This window comes from Alexandromys fortis, unplaced genomic scaffold (genome assembly GCF_014885135.2).
Source record: "Alexandromys fortis isolate MF-2015 unplaced genomic scaffold, M_Fortis_MF-2015_v1.1 scaffold_4, whole genome shotgun sequence".
NCBI classification, from domain to species: Eukaryota; Metazoa; Chordata; class Mammalia; order Rodentia; family Cricetidae; genus Alexandromys; species Alexandromys fortis.
The window spans coordinates 8309300-8328164 of NW_026067944.1; the positions used below are offsets into that span (position 1 = coordinate 8309300).

General features: G+C 34.4%; 1 protein-coding gene across 12 annotated transcripts in view; it reads left to right on the top strand.

The window, feature by feature from the left end:
- Positions 1-18865, top strand: part of Robo2 (roundabout guidance receptor 2) — a 651725-nt gene that overhangs the window by 555047 nt on the left and 77813 nt on the right. For all 12 annotated transcript variants that reach the window (XM_050148878.1, XM_050148871.1, XM_050148873.1 and 9 more), the window contains 6 exons: positions 1188-1312; positions 4937-5108; positions 8302-8507; positions 13578-13659; positions 14199-14361; positions 16232-16398. In XM_050148878.1, the coding sequence (XP_050004835.1) occupies positions 1188-1312; positions 4937-5108; positions 8302-8507; positions 13578-13659; positions 14199-14361; positions 16232-16398 (915 nt within the window). The remainder of the gene's footprint in view (positions 1-1187; positions 1313-4936; positions 5109-8301; positions 8508-13577; positions 13660-14198; positions 14362-16231; positions 16399-18865) is intronic.

Sequence of the window (18865 nt, forward strand, 5' to 3'; positions counted from 1 at the left end):
AAAAAACAATGACTTCTCGAATTTTGCATGCAAATGGATGGAAATAGAAAACACTATCCTGAGCGAGGTAACCCAGACCCAAAAAGATGAACATGGGATGTATTCACTCATAATTGGCTTCTAGCCATAAATAAAGGTCACGGAGTGTATACCTGGTGAACCTAACGAAGCTAAAGAAGAAGGTGAACCCAAGAAAAAACATATAGTTATCCTCTTGGCTAAGGGAAGTAGATAAAATTGCCGGGGACAAAATTGGGATCAATATTCTTATAATGCTCATTTTCTATTCAAAGATTTTTTTTCAAAAATGCTGTAATATAGGAGATTACACTCTCGTGTCTTGTTACATTTGCTATATGCAATATAAATTGATGTGTTCTTCTAAGGTGCTCTGAGAAGCCCCCTATGTATTCATCACATTCTTCATCATTGTTAGGTGTGCTTTGTTTGTGTCATCAAATTTCATTGATATTTGGTTCTCAAGGCTATGAACTCCTTGAGCTTTTCATCTCTAACTTTATAGTGCCCAGTAGGAGAACATACCTTTGCCTGACTACTGCTTACTGAACTAAGGTTAATCAAAAACAACAAAAACAAAACCAACTGTTTCAGTGCACATGTTTACATTACTAGTTACCTTTGTATGTAATCCCCATCTCTCAAGTATCTCAGTGCTCCCTGCCAAGCCTTGATTGTTCAAGTGCTTGATGAGAATCTGGATCACATTTTAGACCTTCTAGTTATTTCTATGTCTCAGAAATATCCCCTAAACATTATAAATTTCTGTGTGCTGATACTTTGACTTTTGAGGAAGGAGATAGTTGTTTAAGATGCTGACCCTTTTTCGTCTTGATCCATTCACAATACAGATCTAAACTGAAAAGTACATTTTTTTCTTGAGAATGTTAGAAACATGAGGAGACTATTTTTCTAAGCAAGTGTTTATGACATAGGAGGATAATGCATAGTGTTTAGAGTATGTGTGCTAATAACCTTGCTTATTTCCTCACGTTTTAGAGTGTGTTCTTTCTTTTCCTTGTGTTGATAGAAATCCACGAAAGTAAGTAAAGACACGGAACCCTGCTTTGTCTCTGAGTTACTCACGGAGGACCTGATTTTTCTCTTTGATATCTTTTTCATTGTTGTTGAAGGTTGATATTTACACTTTCTTTCCTTTCAAATTCTAGCTCCTCCACAGTTTGTGGTTAGGCCAAGAGATCAGATTGTTGCACAGGGCCGGACAGTGACATTCCCCTGTGAAACGAAAGGAAACCCACAGCCAGCTGTTTTTTGGCAGAAAGAAGGCAGCCAGGTGAGTGGGGGCTTAACTGCTTTTGTGATATCTCTGGACCTCGCCTCTCAAAGACCCTCAGAGCTTGCCTCATCTCCTCTGCTATCAATGCCTCACTGGATTTTGTTTCTAAGAAAGAAATGCTTCTGAAATAACTGGATGTCAAGTGATCCAACAGAACACTCTTTATTTGCCAGTGTTAGTTTTTAAACACTGTCTATAAGAAAAAAGAGAAATAAAATAGTTTGAGCCCCAACCTATTTAAAATTTCTGATGGCAAAGGTCATGTTGCCTTGTTGCATTCAGTTGCATGTTATGATTAATTGTATTGCATACGAAGGGCCTAGAACAGTCCTTGGCTCATAAGAAATGAAATGGCTTCTTGAAAATTCAATATTAATTGTCACTGAATCTACTTTCAACCCCCTCCCCATGTTTGGGCAATATAAAAAGATTATAGACTTCAGCACACTTCCATTTAAAGGTGGAAGAACTCTTTTCTTCCTTTTTTCCCTTATGCACAGGAAACAACACATTTTATATGGGAAACAGTTATCTTGTCTTTGCTGTGATCCTTCTGAGCAAAAACATCTATCACTGTCTTTCGGAAAACTCAGCAGGGTACATTATTCGTCTTAAGTAAAATTTGGATCGACTATAAAGAAGGGTTTAGCTTTTTGATTGAGGGAATACAAATTTTCATCTTGATGTAGATGAGAAAATAAGGAACTTAGCCTGAGAACTTGTCTGCACATTCCTTTTGAAATGAGCTGTGTGTTCATTCTGACGGTGCTATAAATAACTCAACAAGGCACATACTTCTCAAAAAGAAGCACTCAGTGCTTTTTCTCAGCATGTTCACTTGCCACTCCAACTTCTGAAAGAAGTTGGGGGAGGGGGTAATGAAATCTCTCTAAACGTCCACAGTTGATAGTGACATGCTTTCTGAAAACTGCACGGGATGAATTTCTCCTCAGGAGTTAATTTTAGTTTAATTTTTATTTTAGTTCAGTAACTCTGAAATAAAAAAAAAGTTTACTGCAGATTGAATTATAAAGCATGTTAAAAGAAACATGCCCTTTTCCTAATTAAAGATATAAGTTAAAATAATTTCATACACCTACAAATCTCCCTAATATAGCTCTAACACAAGTCAAAATGTACGCTGGTAATCTGGTCCAATCAACAGAGAGTATTTAACACAATCATCAGTGACTTTGAAAAGTAATTGTCAAGAGAATTTAAGTATTCCGTCTGTATTGTTTGACAAAGTGAAATTTAATTCTAGAGATATTGTTAATAATCTTACATAAAATTTCTCATTAGGTATGATGATTTGTTTATAATATTAGATATAATTTTATTTCTTTCACTAATATATCTGCAATGGGAGTGAAAAAAGAGAATAAGTGAATAAGGATAATGATGAAATATTTGAACAAGCTGTAAATTTCCATTCAATTAATTGACATTATCAAAATTCAGTGAATTGAGACATATCAAAATATCTTCCTGCTTCCGGTATTCAATTTTTATAGTGATCTGTCCCTATCCATCAGTCGAAAGAGCTACGAGCCTAGACTTAATGGTCCATATTCTTCAATATGTGCTGATAATGCCAATTAGTATTAATAAGATTCTCAAACACTTCCAGGGCTCTGCAGAGTTCCTGGGCTTGACTTGTAATCCATTACTTTTGCCTGTGTCATACAACCTGGGAATACAGATGATAGATTCAACTCAATCAAATGCCACTTTCCATGTCAACAAGTCATTTAGAAGGTAGAATGATATTACACTGAAGAGGAAGAGATCCTGGGACAATTAGGCCCTCTGATGGATTAGTGCAATGTAAATTAGTATTCTAATGGCTAATCGTTGAAAAGTGCACATTGTAGCATTTTCAATTGCCCTTAAATTTTAGGCCCTTCTCTTGGCGATGGCTTATATCTGTATTATATTTGGTTCCACAGGAGATTTAGTTTGTTCTCAAATTATCTTTCAAGAATATGAAAACACCTAGCGTTGTGTAGTAAAATAACTTTGAGAAGAGGGCAACAGCATTTTTAAATCATATTGCTGATATGCTGGCAAACATTGCTCCTTTTAGACAGCATTTAATAGCATGGTAATGTTTATGTAAAGTGGGCTTATAGTGTCACACTTGAATCTAATAAAGTGGACATCCATCATGTCGCAATAAAGAGAAGAGCTTCTAATTAAAGTAGGACATCATTTGCTGGATTAAAGTCATTTAGCGTAATTGAAAAGTGTTAATACCCCATTTTATCCTCTTCCACTGGCATTACTTCAAGGGTAAAAATATTTTAAGGTGAAAATGTGTCTTGTGCCTTTAATTGAATGTTATTACCTTCAAATTTCAACTTATTGAAATTGTTTAATTACAAACCTGGAAAATTAATTACTATATTGCAAACAGATCCCAGAGGGTTCTAATGTTCTTTTTTTGTAAGTAAATACAACATAAAAATTGGTATGCTGTTATTTATAATGGAGCTAGAAACATACCTCGGTATGATTTATTGTAGCCACATGTTTTTCTTAATTGAACAACAGTAAAGCATCATAGGTCATCCAAATTAATGATCCTATTCTCCTGGAAGAACCTTGAGTTCTCGTGTTTGAGCAGTCCGAGGTGTGTGTCAGGCTTTAATGGAGAGGGCAGCAAACAGTTTTTAGAAGGAAGTGACACTGTGAAGGTCACAGGGGACTCATATGGCACTTTCAGAGCCATGCCATAGTCTCTATTATTTTACACAAGTTACTTCACCTTGCTTAAATTGTCTCTTTTTTTCATAGTTCTTTTGGAATCTACTATGGCTTACAGTGGAAAACTTATCACAGATAGAAGCCACCCTCAATCAGTGTGCACTATAGACTGCTTAGCACTTGTCCTGACATATTCAAATTGGTCAACAACAATGGTATTTGGCATTGCTTGTCACTGTCCAGCTTATAAACTACCTCCCTACTTATCATTACAGTCAACATCCTTACGGTGCCTTGAAAGTCGGGCATCAGAATAGTATTTCGTCTGTTTATTTTAATTATGAGCACTAGATTGCAAAGATGAAATATTTAACTAGGAAACATTAGGGTGTAAATAGTTGATATATAGTTATGTTAATGACCCTGATATGGTCAATATCTTTCAGATCTGTGTGCTGACATATTCAAATTGGTCAACAACAATGGTATTTGGCATTGCTTGTCACTGTCCAGCTTATAAACTACCTCCCTACTTATCACATCCTTACGGTGCCTTGAAAGTCGGGCATCAGAATAGTATTTCTGTGGGCTATAAAACTGTAAGAATGAGGTCCAAATCCAAATTTAAATTTAAAAAAAGTACTGAATTTTAAGAAGCACAGACGATTGTTCCTCTAGCTACATCATGCTGACTTTATAGCTCACAAGCTATGACTAGGAAAATCTTTCCCAGTCAAACTGACTGTGGTACACACAATCATTTCAATACTATGTGTTTTTAAGTCTCTAAGTTTTATTTTTCCAACCATATGCCAACAGTGGTTGTAGTTGTTGTTAATGTGACTTTCCTTGTGGAGAGAGAAGCACTGAAGAGTTTGTGTTTTGTTTTGTCTTATTTTTTTTTTCTTCCCACAGAACCTGCTTTTCCCAAACCAACCTCAGCAACCCACTAGCCGGAGTTCAGTGTCCCCCTCTGGAGACCTCACCATCACCAACATCCAGCGTTCAGATGCGGGGTACTACATCTGTCAAGCCTTAACAGTGGCAGGAAGCATCTTAGCTAAAGCGCAGTTGGAGGTTACCGATGGTGAGATTTATCACGAGTTTTCTCATGAGTATGTTTATATTTAGTTATACACATCAGGCTTGGAGACTTTTGAGTGGTTGAATCATTTGTATAGGTGTCTACAGAATATCTTTGCCTTAGTAAGTATATATCGTTTACGTAAGTAAAGTAATAATTGTTAATAGTTTTTAATTCTCTCTGATTTTATACCACCCATCCCCCACAAAAAAGAGAATCTCAAAGACAGCTATTTAGACCATTAAAATTTGCAGTGGTGCATTATTTTAAACAAGTAATGTGACTCATTGTGGTTACAAATCTCATCTGTATGTTTTAATTGAATGTTTTCCTGGCATGACTGCTTCTAATAGCTATTAATACTTTTATTTTACTAAAGTATAGGAAATATCATCTTTAAATTTTATCAGTAAACAGACATGAGATTTTAGTTAGCTAATCATATTATGATATTCTTCCAAGTTTAATTATACACTCACTAAATTAAATTAATTAAAAACATTCTGAAGTAGTGATGAATGCTAAAATTATTATTTTTTTACTTTCACATTTGTACTTTGAATTTTAATTTCTACTAAAAGTTGAAAAGGGTCTGAGTTTTTCACCAATAGTTTATTTATTGCACTTGACAGCTAGGGAGATTTAGATAATGTGACAGCTGTGAACATGAATTTTTCCCGATCATAGATGTCTTAAATTAAAAGTTATTCATTTTTTTTGTTTTATTTTTGTTAGTTTTTGCCTTACTTTTGGCTTTTTATCCTTCTTCAGGGTAGTTTCTGAGATACAGGGTTCTTGAACTGCATACTCCCAGATTTTCTTTCTGTTATTCTTGTGAAAGTCATTGTGCTTTCCTATACTTCAAATACACATGCAGATTAAAAAGCCATTTAAAATTAATAGAAAGACAATATCTTTTAATATCTATCTATGGCAAGGCTCAGTTTAGTCTGTGCCAGAATGATGCATGGCTGGGCAGTACAGACAGACACTGTCTAGAGAAAGGCTGAGGCTGTAGGCTGTACATGTACAGAACATGTACCTCATGTTTTCTACCACAAAAAAGTCTAGACATATGTTTGAAAAATAAGACATTTGGACCAATGTATTTAATATATTCATGTTTTAAATATATAAAATATATTTTTATCCTTACATATCATTAATTTGAAGTAAGTTCACTTCTTTGAGTCTCCAATGTTTTTACTCCAAATTAAAAAAAAAAATTGTAATGACCACTCTATGGGTAAAGCCAACAGCACGTAAAAAGCCCATAGAAAGAAAATACATTTTCCACTTTATGTTGACAATAAATGTCACACTGTGGCCTTATCTGAATGTTTTACTAAGGATTTATAATGTGTAGTTAAAGAAGACCACAGAGTTCTTCACAGGTCAGTGAAAATCCTAAATGTTCATTTAACCTTTGACTTGGGTGTCATGGAAAGCTGTGGTCATCTTCCAGACATAACATCCCTGCCACTGAAATTCCTTCTAGCTGGGAGATTTTCAATTACCTTATTGATTGGAGTCATTCAAAAGGCAATGAGCTACTTATTTAGGTAGTGCAACAAAGAGGGGGATTCTAATTAGTTGACCTTTAGTTGTGTCTGATGATGTCAGAAATAGGACAATAAAAGCAGGTTATAAGAAATTACTGTGAATTCGACATCGCGATTTAACCTGGAGCAGATAGGCCACAGCATTTAAAATTTGATAAACACATTTTACTTGGGTAATGAAGACACATTTTCTCCCTTGATTATATAATTATTTATAATGTTTTATGACATGAATTTAACTTGAAAACCTGTAAGCCTTTCCATTAAGCTTCCATTTGTCCAGTTATTTTCAGATCTGCTACAATTACTATAATGCTATGCATCCTTATTCAATTAAATTATTTTATTTACTCCTAAATATAAGAAAAACAGATAAAACAAGAAGTTGTAATTTGGATTTGTTACAAGTAAATCATTGTGGTCTGGTTTCTTGTAGGTTTTAAGTAATTGGAATCATAGGTACCTGTTGCTCAGAAGTCAGAGCATTCTTACATGTAGGGACCTATGACCTGATTTCAGTTCAATTACAACTGTTTGGTCCTTATCAAGTATTTGCATATATTATGCATTTAATATGATTTCAATAAGATACACTGTGTGCTTGTTCATACATTGCATATATATATATGTATCCATCTAGATAATCATGCATGGTTATAGAAAAAGAAAGTATACAAACTTATAACAAACAAAAATATGTGTTGTCTATCCTACTATAGATATTTCGTTTCTAAAAGTTATTATTTTTAATTGAGCATATCATACTGATTTTATGATAATCTGGTGAATTCTTAAATAAACATAATATTCAAAGAATTTTGTTTTTCTTCCATGTCAGACATTAAAACTTCTATATCATTTGAAATATTTCTTAAAACAATAAATATTCTATTATAGGATGATGTTCCACAAACAAGGAAACACTCTGTGCTATAACTCTGTGACATTATGCTGAATGTAAATACTAATTGTGTGAATTTAGTCATGCCATACAAATTGCTGACTAGTTTCTTCTTATTATCTGTATGTATCTACTCAATGAACTCATTCAAATGACATGACTATAGTTTAAAGACCGAATGGCATGACTTTGTGTATAAATTATTTAAGTTTTAATGTTTTATCATGCACAAAACACATCAGTCTATGTAAATATAGCATTCATCAGCTGCTATGAATACTCATCTATATAATACACATGTATTTATAATGAAAAGCAAAATGATTAGCCTTACATGCAATATGTCACATAGTTTTTAAAAAGTGTGTCTATGAACAATAAATGAACAATTTACGATTAACAGCTAGAACCTACCTATATTTTTACTTTAATTTCATTGTGACTAAGCTCTTCAATACAATTTAATCTTCCTAAAATGTCAAAATTTATCCTCAAATCATTTTAATTATAATGAATGCACAGTAAGTTAAGACAATAGTATGATCTTTATGCAATATATATATATATATGTTCACTGTATATGGGTGGAAAATATAGATATTGAAAAGACTATGTACATTATAAATAATTGTAAAATGCTTTAGGTGTTTACTATTACCATTCAATGTCAATATATCATGACTACCGAGTGTCATAGAAGTCTAAATTTCCTGAATATATGTTTACCTTTTAGTTTTGACAGATAGACCTCCACCCATAATCCTGCAAGGACCAATAAACCAAACACTTGCAGTAGATGGGACAGCTTTACTGAAATGTAAAGCCACTGGAGACCCTCTTCCTGTCATTAGCTGGCTAAAGGAGGGCTTCACCTTTCTGGGTAGAGATCCAAGAGCAACGATCCAGGAACAAGGAACACTGCAAATTAAGAATTTACGGGTATGTAGGATTCGGCTTGTTATTGTCCCTTCATCTTATCAACAGCCTTGCTCTAAAGACGCATACAGTGTACTAAAACCAATTCTGACACCTCAGCATGATCACTGTACTTTTTATGATAGGTCTTGTTATTTCTTGTCTTAACTATGGTTAATTTAAATTATGAAGAAGGCTATCATTGTCCTTTCATCAGTTTCCCTTGTTCGTCTATATGCACGTCCTCAGTGAAATTAAAGTTCTTATATATTACTTTAATTTTTTGTTCTGTATGTATGTTTGAATACATGCATATGTTCATTTGTGCATTTAGAAATTAAAGGACAACCTCATTCCTTCTTCAAAATACTTTCACCAGGGCATTCCTTGAACAGGGAGTGTGGAGAATAGTCAGGGTTTCCCTTGGTACTTGAGTTCACTGAGAACAGAGCCCAGAACCCCACTATTCTTGATATTCTCAGTGTTGGGCTCTCACACATACAGCACCATTCCTAGGTTTTTAAGTGGGTTTCGGGACCCAACTCCCATATTCATGCCTACAAAGCAAGCCCCGACTCAGCTTTCTTCCCAATAGTGGGACTACAAACCTTTTACAGAAAATTTGGAGAGTAGCAGAGAGCTGAAATCATTTGACAATAAGAGATGCTGCTAAATTTACTCTCAAAATCAAGAAAGACTGTGAGTTTATGTGGGTAAACTGGCTCAACAAATGATTTCATGAAAAGAATAAAAGAATGAGACTGTGTTCATATAAGGCATGTTTGGATAGTTGAACAAAGTCCTTAGTTTTTATTTAGGTTGCTACAAATTTCCTATTTATGCCTATAGATGAGAAAAAGTCACAGGTATTTTATCTGAATGTACATGAAAGACAATGACCGTGGCTCAAAATGAGACAAGTTGGATTTACATCAAAGATGACTGAACATAGCTTGCGATTCCGAATGTTGTATTAATTTTCTTCTAATTTTAATAACATTTTAGGAAAAACTGTGGTTTAAAGCAAGACACAGTTATTTTCTCACAATTTCTGTTAAAAAATTAAATTAAAACAATGGCATGATTTAGCTAGGACTAACACGTGTTGCAGTGCTGTGATTACCTGCCCGTTAGGGTTAGGGGCTTGCCAGAAAATCAAGGGAAGATAGATTTACTTCCAAACACTGTGGTATGATTGTTGGTTACCTCAAGTTTCTTGGGATGGATAAATTAACTATCCACCTTCTTTTGAGCATTGTCTGGTGATAGCCTCTAGTTTTTTTCTACCTGGGTTTTCCTAATATGTGTGCTTATATGACTATGAGGATAGTCCACTTGAAAGCTGCCGAGGAAAGTGGGCATTTCAGTTTCATGGCATTAAATCTCAGATAGAGTAGCTGAAACCTCCTTCAAGTATGTTACTGATCAGAAACCACTCTCAAGGTATCATCTCCACATTAGTGAAGTGAAAACCTGGAGGTTTTTACTATAAGGGTTGCCAGTCTGCTCACAGCACAGCTCAATCACTCAGCTATGTATGATAAAGTCACCCACGCAACCAGAGTTATCAGACATGGTAGCAGAGCAATATTTTAAAATAATCACAGGCCTGGGTGGATGGAAGCCAGAAGTGAGATAGGAAATGAGATACTATATAAAAATATTGGTAATTATTTAGTGGAAGAATGATTAGTAAAATGTGACACTTGGGCAGAAACGGAAAACCAAGACAAAGGAAAGTAATTTAACAAATAAACAAAAAATATAGAGTCATCAGGCAAGATGACTCTGTGGGTGAAAACACCTGCCACCATGCCTGATGATCTGAGTTCAATCACTGAGACCCACGTAGATAAAGGGGAGAGAACTGAAGCTTCAAGCTTCCTGTCATCTTCCAACAAAAGCCTTGACACACCTATATCATATACATCAAATAGATAGATGATAGATACATACATCGATTCATAGATTATAGACAGATAGCTAATAAATGGATATAGATAAATATATGATAAACAGATGATAGATAGATAAACATACATACGTACATGCATGCATACATTCATAGATAGATAAATACATAGATACACAAATAGATAATAGATGGGTAAATGATAAATAGATTGTATATAGATATATATAAATGATAGATGGATAGGTAGGTAGATAGATAGGTAGATGATAGATAGATAGATACATACATAGATAGATAGATAGATAGAAAGATAGATAATAGATAAATAAGTAGATAAAATGAAGAATATACAAATTTGCTGAATCTTGAAAATTCATGTTCAGAAGCCACGGCTAAAGTTAAAACGCTTTGATGTGTATTTTCCAGTGAAGATGATTCCTTTCTTAGGATGCAATATATTTACAATTAAACATATATATGGTAATTGATCAATATACCATACATATATTTGCAAAACTTATAAACTTTAGTACATGTAAGTATGATCTTAACTTTATTTAAAAAATTAATTATTCCTTCCTTAAAAATCTCTTTACCCTGCCCCACACATACACACATACATAGACAAATTTAAATCTAGGCTGCACATATGAAAGAAAACATGGAGGAATTGTCTGAGTCTGGCTTATTTTGCTTACCGCAATGATTTCCCTAATTTTGAAAAGACTGTCGTTTCTCCAATGTATGTTTTTGACACATTTATTTATGATTAGGTGTCTGTAACTGTGTAGGTAAAAAATACTGCCAAGCTCTGTGAACAGAAAGTAAATTAACATGGGCTCTTTTTAATATGAGTTTTAAAAATTCTTCCTGAATTAGCTAGCTTTCTTTGAACAAAATTGAAGTTATTAAGAAATTCATAACAGCTCTCCTTGCATAAACATTTTAACCTCATTCTGAGATAAAGGCAGACTTGGGCCATGAAGGTTAATGCTTTTTTACTGTCCTGCTGCATTAAAGGACGCATGTGCATGGATAGTCAAGATCCCTAGGAATGTTAGAGAGAAGTAATTAAAGGTAGAGGCTTGATGATGTCAAGCAAGCTTTGACTCCTTGCACAGGTCTTTGAATAGTGTCTCTGAGAAGTCATCCCCAGGAGGCTTGTTTGTAGCTAACTGTCCAAGGAGAAAAGGGGTGACAGAGTGCGCTAACATATTCATTTCTGCTAAAAGAAACTGGTCAAGGATGCAAGGATAAGGAGAGAAAGAAAGTGAAGCACTCTTGATCAGAAAACGTCCTATCTAAAGCACAAAGAAAGAACACGGTGATGGTGATCATAGCAACACAAAAGTGAGGTTCCAAAGCTATTTGGGCTTTGATCGGTGCCAAATTGAGCACATTGTTCTTTTTCTGTACAATGGATGCTGTTAAAGGAGGATTAAGACAGGCTTTACCACTTCATTGGTGTCGTCGAGAGGTTTCCTATAGGTCAGATCCTTTGTGTCTCATGATTTCTTTTTTCAATGCATAAGGCAAGAGAACAAAATAGCATGATGGATGCTAAGTTCTCCTAGTCCGGCTAATTGGTATCTGAATCTGTATCTTTTGAGAAGTTGAATATTCCAATACTCATTAAAACCTACCTACCACAGCTAATGTCAGGCTCGTATCTCCACACAATGACAAGGGGATGCAGTTAAGATACATTACCTACCTACTCTTCTTTTTACACAGAATAACAAGTGCTACAATTTAGTTCAACAGCTATAATAAAATGCAAATTTTTTTACACGTTCACAGTCCATATTCAAATGAACATCCCATTAAAATCCAACTTCAGCTCATTATATTTAGCTTGTGAGTGATGCTTCTTAAATGCAAAGATTCCTAATGACTATAATGCACTTGCAGCCACATTTGAAAGAATGGATTATTCTACGATGGCTACTCCCATCATCCCTGCAAGATAGAAGACAATTTTACAGAAATCATATAGAAAAGAGTGACAAGCTAGAACATTTTCAAATGACAGTTAAATACATAATGGCATTAAAATCAATTAAAATGATAACGTGACAGTAACTTCATATACTAATGATTTATCTGAGAATCAATGACTCTTAGAGTTTTAGAATAATTTTAAACCTGAAGGTGTGATATTCTGTAATCTACTACATATCATAAACAGACTCATGTTCATCATGGAACTTAAATTCTGCATCTTTGGCCTGCTTTAAACTGTCCTTTGTCTTTTGCTCGCATCTATTTTCCCTACTCCACCAACCTATTGACAGTAAATGTTGGCACCGCAAGCTCCCAGACCCCAAACACCAGGAGGATCGTTGAGTTTTATGTTTTATTGATCTTCAGGAATTCTTTTGATAAGATTTTCTTTTCTCTCTTTTTCTTATTTTTACTTTTGTAAAAGACAGTTTTTGATCATGCTTTCAATAATTCTAAAAGTCCTTGGCCATTCTTCAATAAGAAACAAAGACATTTTAAATCATCAGTGAATTGGGATGTTTTACTCAGCATTTGATTCTGTTTTCTGATTATATTTATTTCAAAATGGCAAGGCTCCATGAAAATTTTCCCTTTATTTTTTTTTTTGTTTTGAGATTATACCACTTTGATATTGGGTATTACATTTATGGCATTTCCTTATAAGTAGAGAATGCATTCTTTAAATGAAAGAAGATACTATATTACTACAAAAGATAGGCTTCTTAGAGGTGTGGATGTCTCATTATCTATTTAGTACTAGATGCTTTTATCTATTAAAATATGTTTTCTATGAAATAGAAAAGCCAGCATTGCATTTACGAAGGATTGCATTCATCTAGAATTCTTCATGAATTCTAAGTTGGCTTATTAATATCTGGCACTGATACAAAAAATCCCAAAGAACATGAAGTTAAAAGGCACATATTACAGTGGAGGCAGGGAAACTTAATGAACTTTATCAGACAAATTATATTTAGTTTCATAAATATCATTTTGAAAAATACTTAATCAATGTTGTTACAAAAGGTTGTTTTAATGCCAAACACATGCATGCGCGCGTGAGCACACACACACACAACAAAATTCTTGTACATACACGTGTTTGACTCTCATGCCTGATCAAGACTGAGTGATTACAAGTTGATCACAATTGAATTCTTTCTTTCCGTGTCTAGATTTCTGATACTGGCACTTATACTTGTGTGGCTACAAGTTCAAGTGGAGAGACTTCCTGGAGTGCCGTGCTGGATGTAACAGGTGAGTTCCTAATGAGAGTCAGATTTAAATCGCAATGTAATGCTGGATCTAGATTTTATATGCATTGGATGTAAATCTAACTTGTCACATTCAATGTCTTTTATTATTGATTGATTTTATTGAGCTATACATTTTTCTCTGCTCCCCCCTTTCTCTCCCTTCCCCTTCAACCCTCTCCCATGGTCCCCATGCTCACAATTTACTCAGAAGATCTTGTCTTTTTCTACTTCCCACAACGTCAATTTTGTATTCGAACATTAGGTGGAACATGGCATGGCATCTGAGGAACTCCATGCATTTGTAACTCATGACCTTGTTGCTTGATTTCTTCTGAAATGCAAGTGATTACACTGATTGTGCATGAAAAGGAAGACTATATTTATTAGCATGTTGGAAAACCAACTAATAGCTTATAACTGTCTGATTTATGAAGACGAAGTGCACACTGTCAAGTCAATTTCTTTAGTGTTCCCTTCTCTCGAGCTTTATAGTCTGCTTACAAAATCAGGAACGAAATTTACTCTGTCTGTCCTCTACAGAATCTGGAGCAACTATCAGTAAAAATTATGATATAAATGACCTGCCGGGGCCACCATCCAAACCACAGGTCACTGATGTTACTAAGAACAGTGTTACCTTATCCTGGCAACCAGGTACACCTGGAGTTCTTCCAGCAAGTGCATATATCATTGAGGCTTTCAGGTATGAGGCAATTCCTGTTTCATTTCTCCACTGGACTTCTGTCTTAGTTACTGAATCTTCAATTTCACTTGAGCAGCTCTGATACCTTATGTTAAGGACAAGTTCTTGAAGAATTTCCACTTACTTTTTTTATTTTATTCAAAAATAGATATGAGATTTTCATTTCCTGTCTCAAAAAAACAAAAAAAATTCATTCCTTATTTTTATTTCTAAAATAAAGAGGTATTTTGTAACATAATTGCTCCATCTTTTTTTCCTGACCATTGTGTGTATACATGCAATAACACATCCCCTTTTGCCTATACTCTATATTTTCTATCTTTTATCTTTTTACTCTCCCAGATACCTTCTAATATTTTAAGTTTCTTCACATATATGTATATATATATACACTTATATTTATATTTGTATACACATCCCACACATTAGAGAATAGGTACCATATTTGAGAGAGAAATTGCATGTATTTTTCTCAGTTTAAGCCACCTTGCTTAATAATATACTTTCCAGATCCATTCATTTTTCTGGTGATTTCAGAATTTCATTTTTCTTTAAAGCTAAGTTAAACCCTATGTATCATTATAGGACACTAGACCTAAACAGAACACACCATAACTAGACATATGTACTTATTAATGTTATGTGGCATATATTGTCACACTAGGTTTGGGAATATTAGTAATTAGATCACAAATATAGAATAATTCCAATATTTTTTATATCGTGTTCTTGAATAAATCTATTGGTTATTTCTGCAAGAAATCTGAAAACCAAAGTTAAGATATCAATTCCATGTGCTTCTAGTTTTTGAATGAAAAGACATTTCAGTGTGTTTTGTGAAAGAGTTGTCCTGGCTACAGGTATTGTTGATAAATCACTGCATTATATTATTTATTCTAAACTTGATAAAGTAAAAATGGAAAAAAATGTACGTGCTGTATTTTTACATTCTGTTTCACTATGCTTTTGTTTGACATTACACAGTCTGAAAGAAAGCCACAGTCTTTTCTCAGAATCAGGACAAATGATTCCTTTTTATGTTAAGCTTTTCTGTTCAATTTTAAAGTTAATGACATACATATTTTCAAATTGTAATTTTCATTATTTTTTGTTTAAGGCTTAAGGATGTTTTTGATGCTAAAAAGGACATAAAAGTAACATTTTTAATTAAATTTATCATAATCGCGTTTGACCTTAGGCATAGTGTTCTAAAATGGCATCCATTGGAGCTAGTTGTAAAAGGGTCCATACACAGAATCTGATACTTCATCATTTAGAGATGAGAGATCACAATACTGTGTAATGTACATTTTATTAAAGATGTAACCAAGGGAAAAAATATTCATTACATGCTTCCTTTCTTCTTTTACAGATATGTAGTTTTAGAAGGCTCTATTATAAAATTGCATGCGGAATTGATGCAAAAGAAAACAGACCTTGTTACAGGAAAATGTATTGGCATATATTACTCTGTAGCCCATTTATTCTTTCTGCAGGTTAATTCTTTGCAAGGTATATACATACACATTTACAAGGACCACATTTATTGTATAACCTTGAAGTTGTGATTTTGGCCTTTGTTCCTTTTACAGGTATTCATTTAGTGGGCTGCTGTGCATTTAGCTAAGGGCTGTCACATCTTCTGGACTGAGTTTAATCTTGTTGTGCATGGCACTCTGTTAGGTGGGCTTGGCTTTGTGGTTGAATAAAATGAATCCATCCAAATGTTTCATTACTGGGCTGGACACTTCCAGTGTTGTGTATGTGTGTGTGTTTAATTTTCAGCCATTGACCTTTGTCACTGACACTCAGCTCCATTTTGATATAGTTTTATGACTAGTCTTTAAACCCATTTCTGTTCCATTTTCAGCCAGTCGGTGAGCAATAGCTGGCAAACGGTGGCCAACCATGTTAAGACAACTCTCTATACTGTGAGAGGACTGAGGCCCAATACAATCTACTTGTTCATGGTCAGAGCAATCAACCCTCAAGGTCTCAGTGACCCAAGTCCTATGTCGGATCCAGTACGCACACAAGGTAATTTCAGTAACTGTTTTAAATAATGGCTTTGGGATGGTACATCAACTTAAAATAATGGAAATTGCATGAGCAAAGAGCATGTGTGTACACTAATTGTGCAGAATTCTCTGGGGGATTGCCCTTGCAAGGAAATGTTTCCATATCACTTTGTTCTGAAGTATCCTTTCAGAACTGTCAGGGTCTACATAGGTGAAACAAACAAATACTTGGAGCTATGTGTAGTCCCTGAATGAAGAAGAAAGTTTCTCCTTCTCTATTCTACAATAGAAAAAGTAATAAACCCTTTAAAAATAGATACCTAAACAAGAGTGCCAGAATTTCTTTTCCTGGTTCTGGCTTCTGCTTTTTGTTTGTTTTTGTTGTTTTGATTTTTTTAGGAAGATGGCTTTCCTAGTGGGTTTTGAGTAGGAATCTGAATGACTGTGAATCTGTACAACATATATTATCAGGCTTCTAGTCCAAAGAAAGGAGGCACTCAGGGTCCTGAGTTAGGTTAGTATGTTTAGTATGGTATAGTGCCAATGTTTAACAGCTACCCCATATTGTTATTCTGATGAGAAATTTCAAGGAGATATTTATTTCAGAAAAGAATAAATAAACCTTTCCTCTTGGCACAGGTGATTTTCCTGACAAACATACAACCACATCTCCTATAATATTAAAATGATTAATTTCAAAATGGAATTTTTTTCCTCCCTTTTTGTAATCTGTCCTTTGCTGCTGAGAAGTCACTAAACTGCGGGTATAATATGGAATACTGCATTATCCTTTCCCGTCTTACTAGGAAGAGAATAAGTTAGTACAATAGAAAATGGGGCCTCTATTGTTTGTTACAGCCTACTCCCCACAGGGTTCTTGAGAGGGTTAATTATTTCTTATTTGTAAGAGCTTTTGAACAAGATATAATTCAAAGTAGTATTTTTATGCTATAAAAAGCACCATGCAGCCATAAAATATTATTATAATTACAATGTAGTTCGGGGTAGTGACTAGCATGCCATTATCACAGAGAAGGGTGCGGTAAAGGAATGAAGTCAAATAAAGTCACCACGTGATGGTAACGTGGCTGACATGGTGACAGTTGAGGGAGGAGGGGATGATACTTTGCTTTTGTTCTCTCCGCCATAGTGTGCTTAATTTTCCATGATGATGAAGGGTATGTAGGTAAAGAACCTGTCTCCAGAGAGAGAAAAAGCACAACAAAGACTTTAAAGACCTGAAAGTCGTTACATTTTACCTCATCCCTATGCAACCGCTTTTAATGTGTCTGGGTTGAGTGAGTAAATTAAACGACTGTGAAATGGAAGGGATGTGCGATTTCTTTAATTCAAGAAATTTTAGAATGTCTATGCGCTCTACCTACGTGGCTGGCGGTCATTGTGTGTGCAGCTGCAGTTTTGAGGGAGAGAAACAAGACTGTGGAGCCTCTGGTGTGACGTGACAGAGGGCGGCACACCTTCATGATCTCCAGTAGCTGTGCCAGTCACTAAATTTTGACTCAGAATAAAACTCTCCGTGAAAAGGTCACAAAGATTAATTAAGGTTTTTTTTTTTTTTTTTTTTTTTTTGTGATCTGGCATGTTGCAGCCGAGAAACTTCAAAGAGCTGTAGAACTATATTCTCTTAACAGACACTTAATAGGAAAAGCCATGTTTTGTGACTGAATGTCAGATTTATTTTTGATGTCACACATTCATCTGTTTGGCAATCGGTAAAGTATTCTTTTACAAAGCACATGTTGGCTTTTGAGGTCTGAGCTTTCAAAGGCTTTAATGACCATGTACTTTGAAAGTTGTTTACTTCATTAAACCTCTTAAATACTTTTAGGTAAATATCACAGTAGACCATACATATATCAACAAAGGTTAATAGTATTCATATAAAGGAACATATTGTTCTAAGTCAATTCATGTCTTACTTTGTTGTTTCTGCTGAAGATGAAAAAGTGGAAATTAAAGTAAGTGACATTATGTGGTTCCTAACTATTTATGTCTCAGTTTAAGTTAGCGCACTCAAGTTATGCTTCAAAACTTTTGCGAGAGCATTGCATTACAATCTGAGGAAAAGGTAGAAGAAATTAAGAAAATAAAATCACTTAGAATTGGAAATCCTCCTTAAAAATGAAATATCTTTAGGAAAAACTTTATCTTGACATTGAAGTGTGTTGGTTAAGGAGTTCTATTTGCATATGAGTAATGTTTAATCCTTGAGATCAAATTGATGGCTTTGAATGTGTGTAATTTTTAATAGTTTTTATGAAGACCTTGGGATATATATTTTATCACTGTATGAAGTAAGAGAATAGTTTTTAAGCAAACTATGTATGATAAATGGTAATGAAGGTTGACCATGTGTCATTCCAGGAGCATTATTTATTTATGCTTTCCCTCTTGCTCTTATAAAGCAGCTATATGACCTGTTTTTAGATGAAGGAATTCAAGCCCAAACTGATTATTTTGGGAAC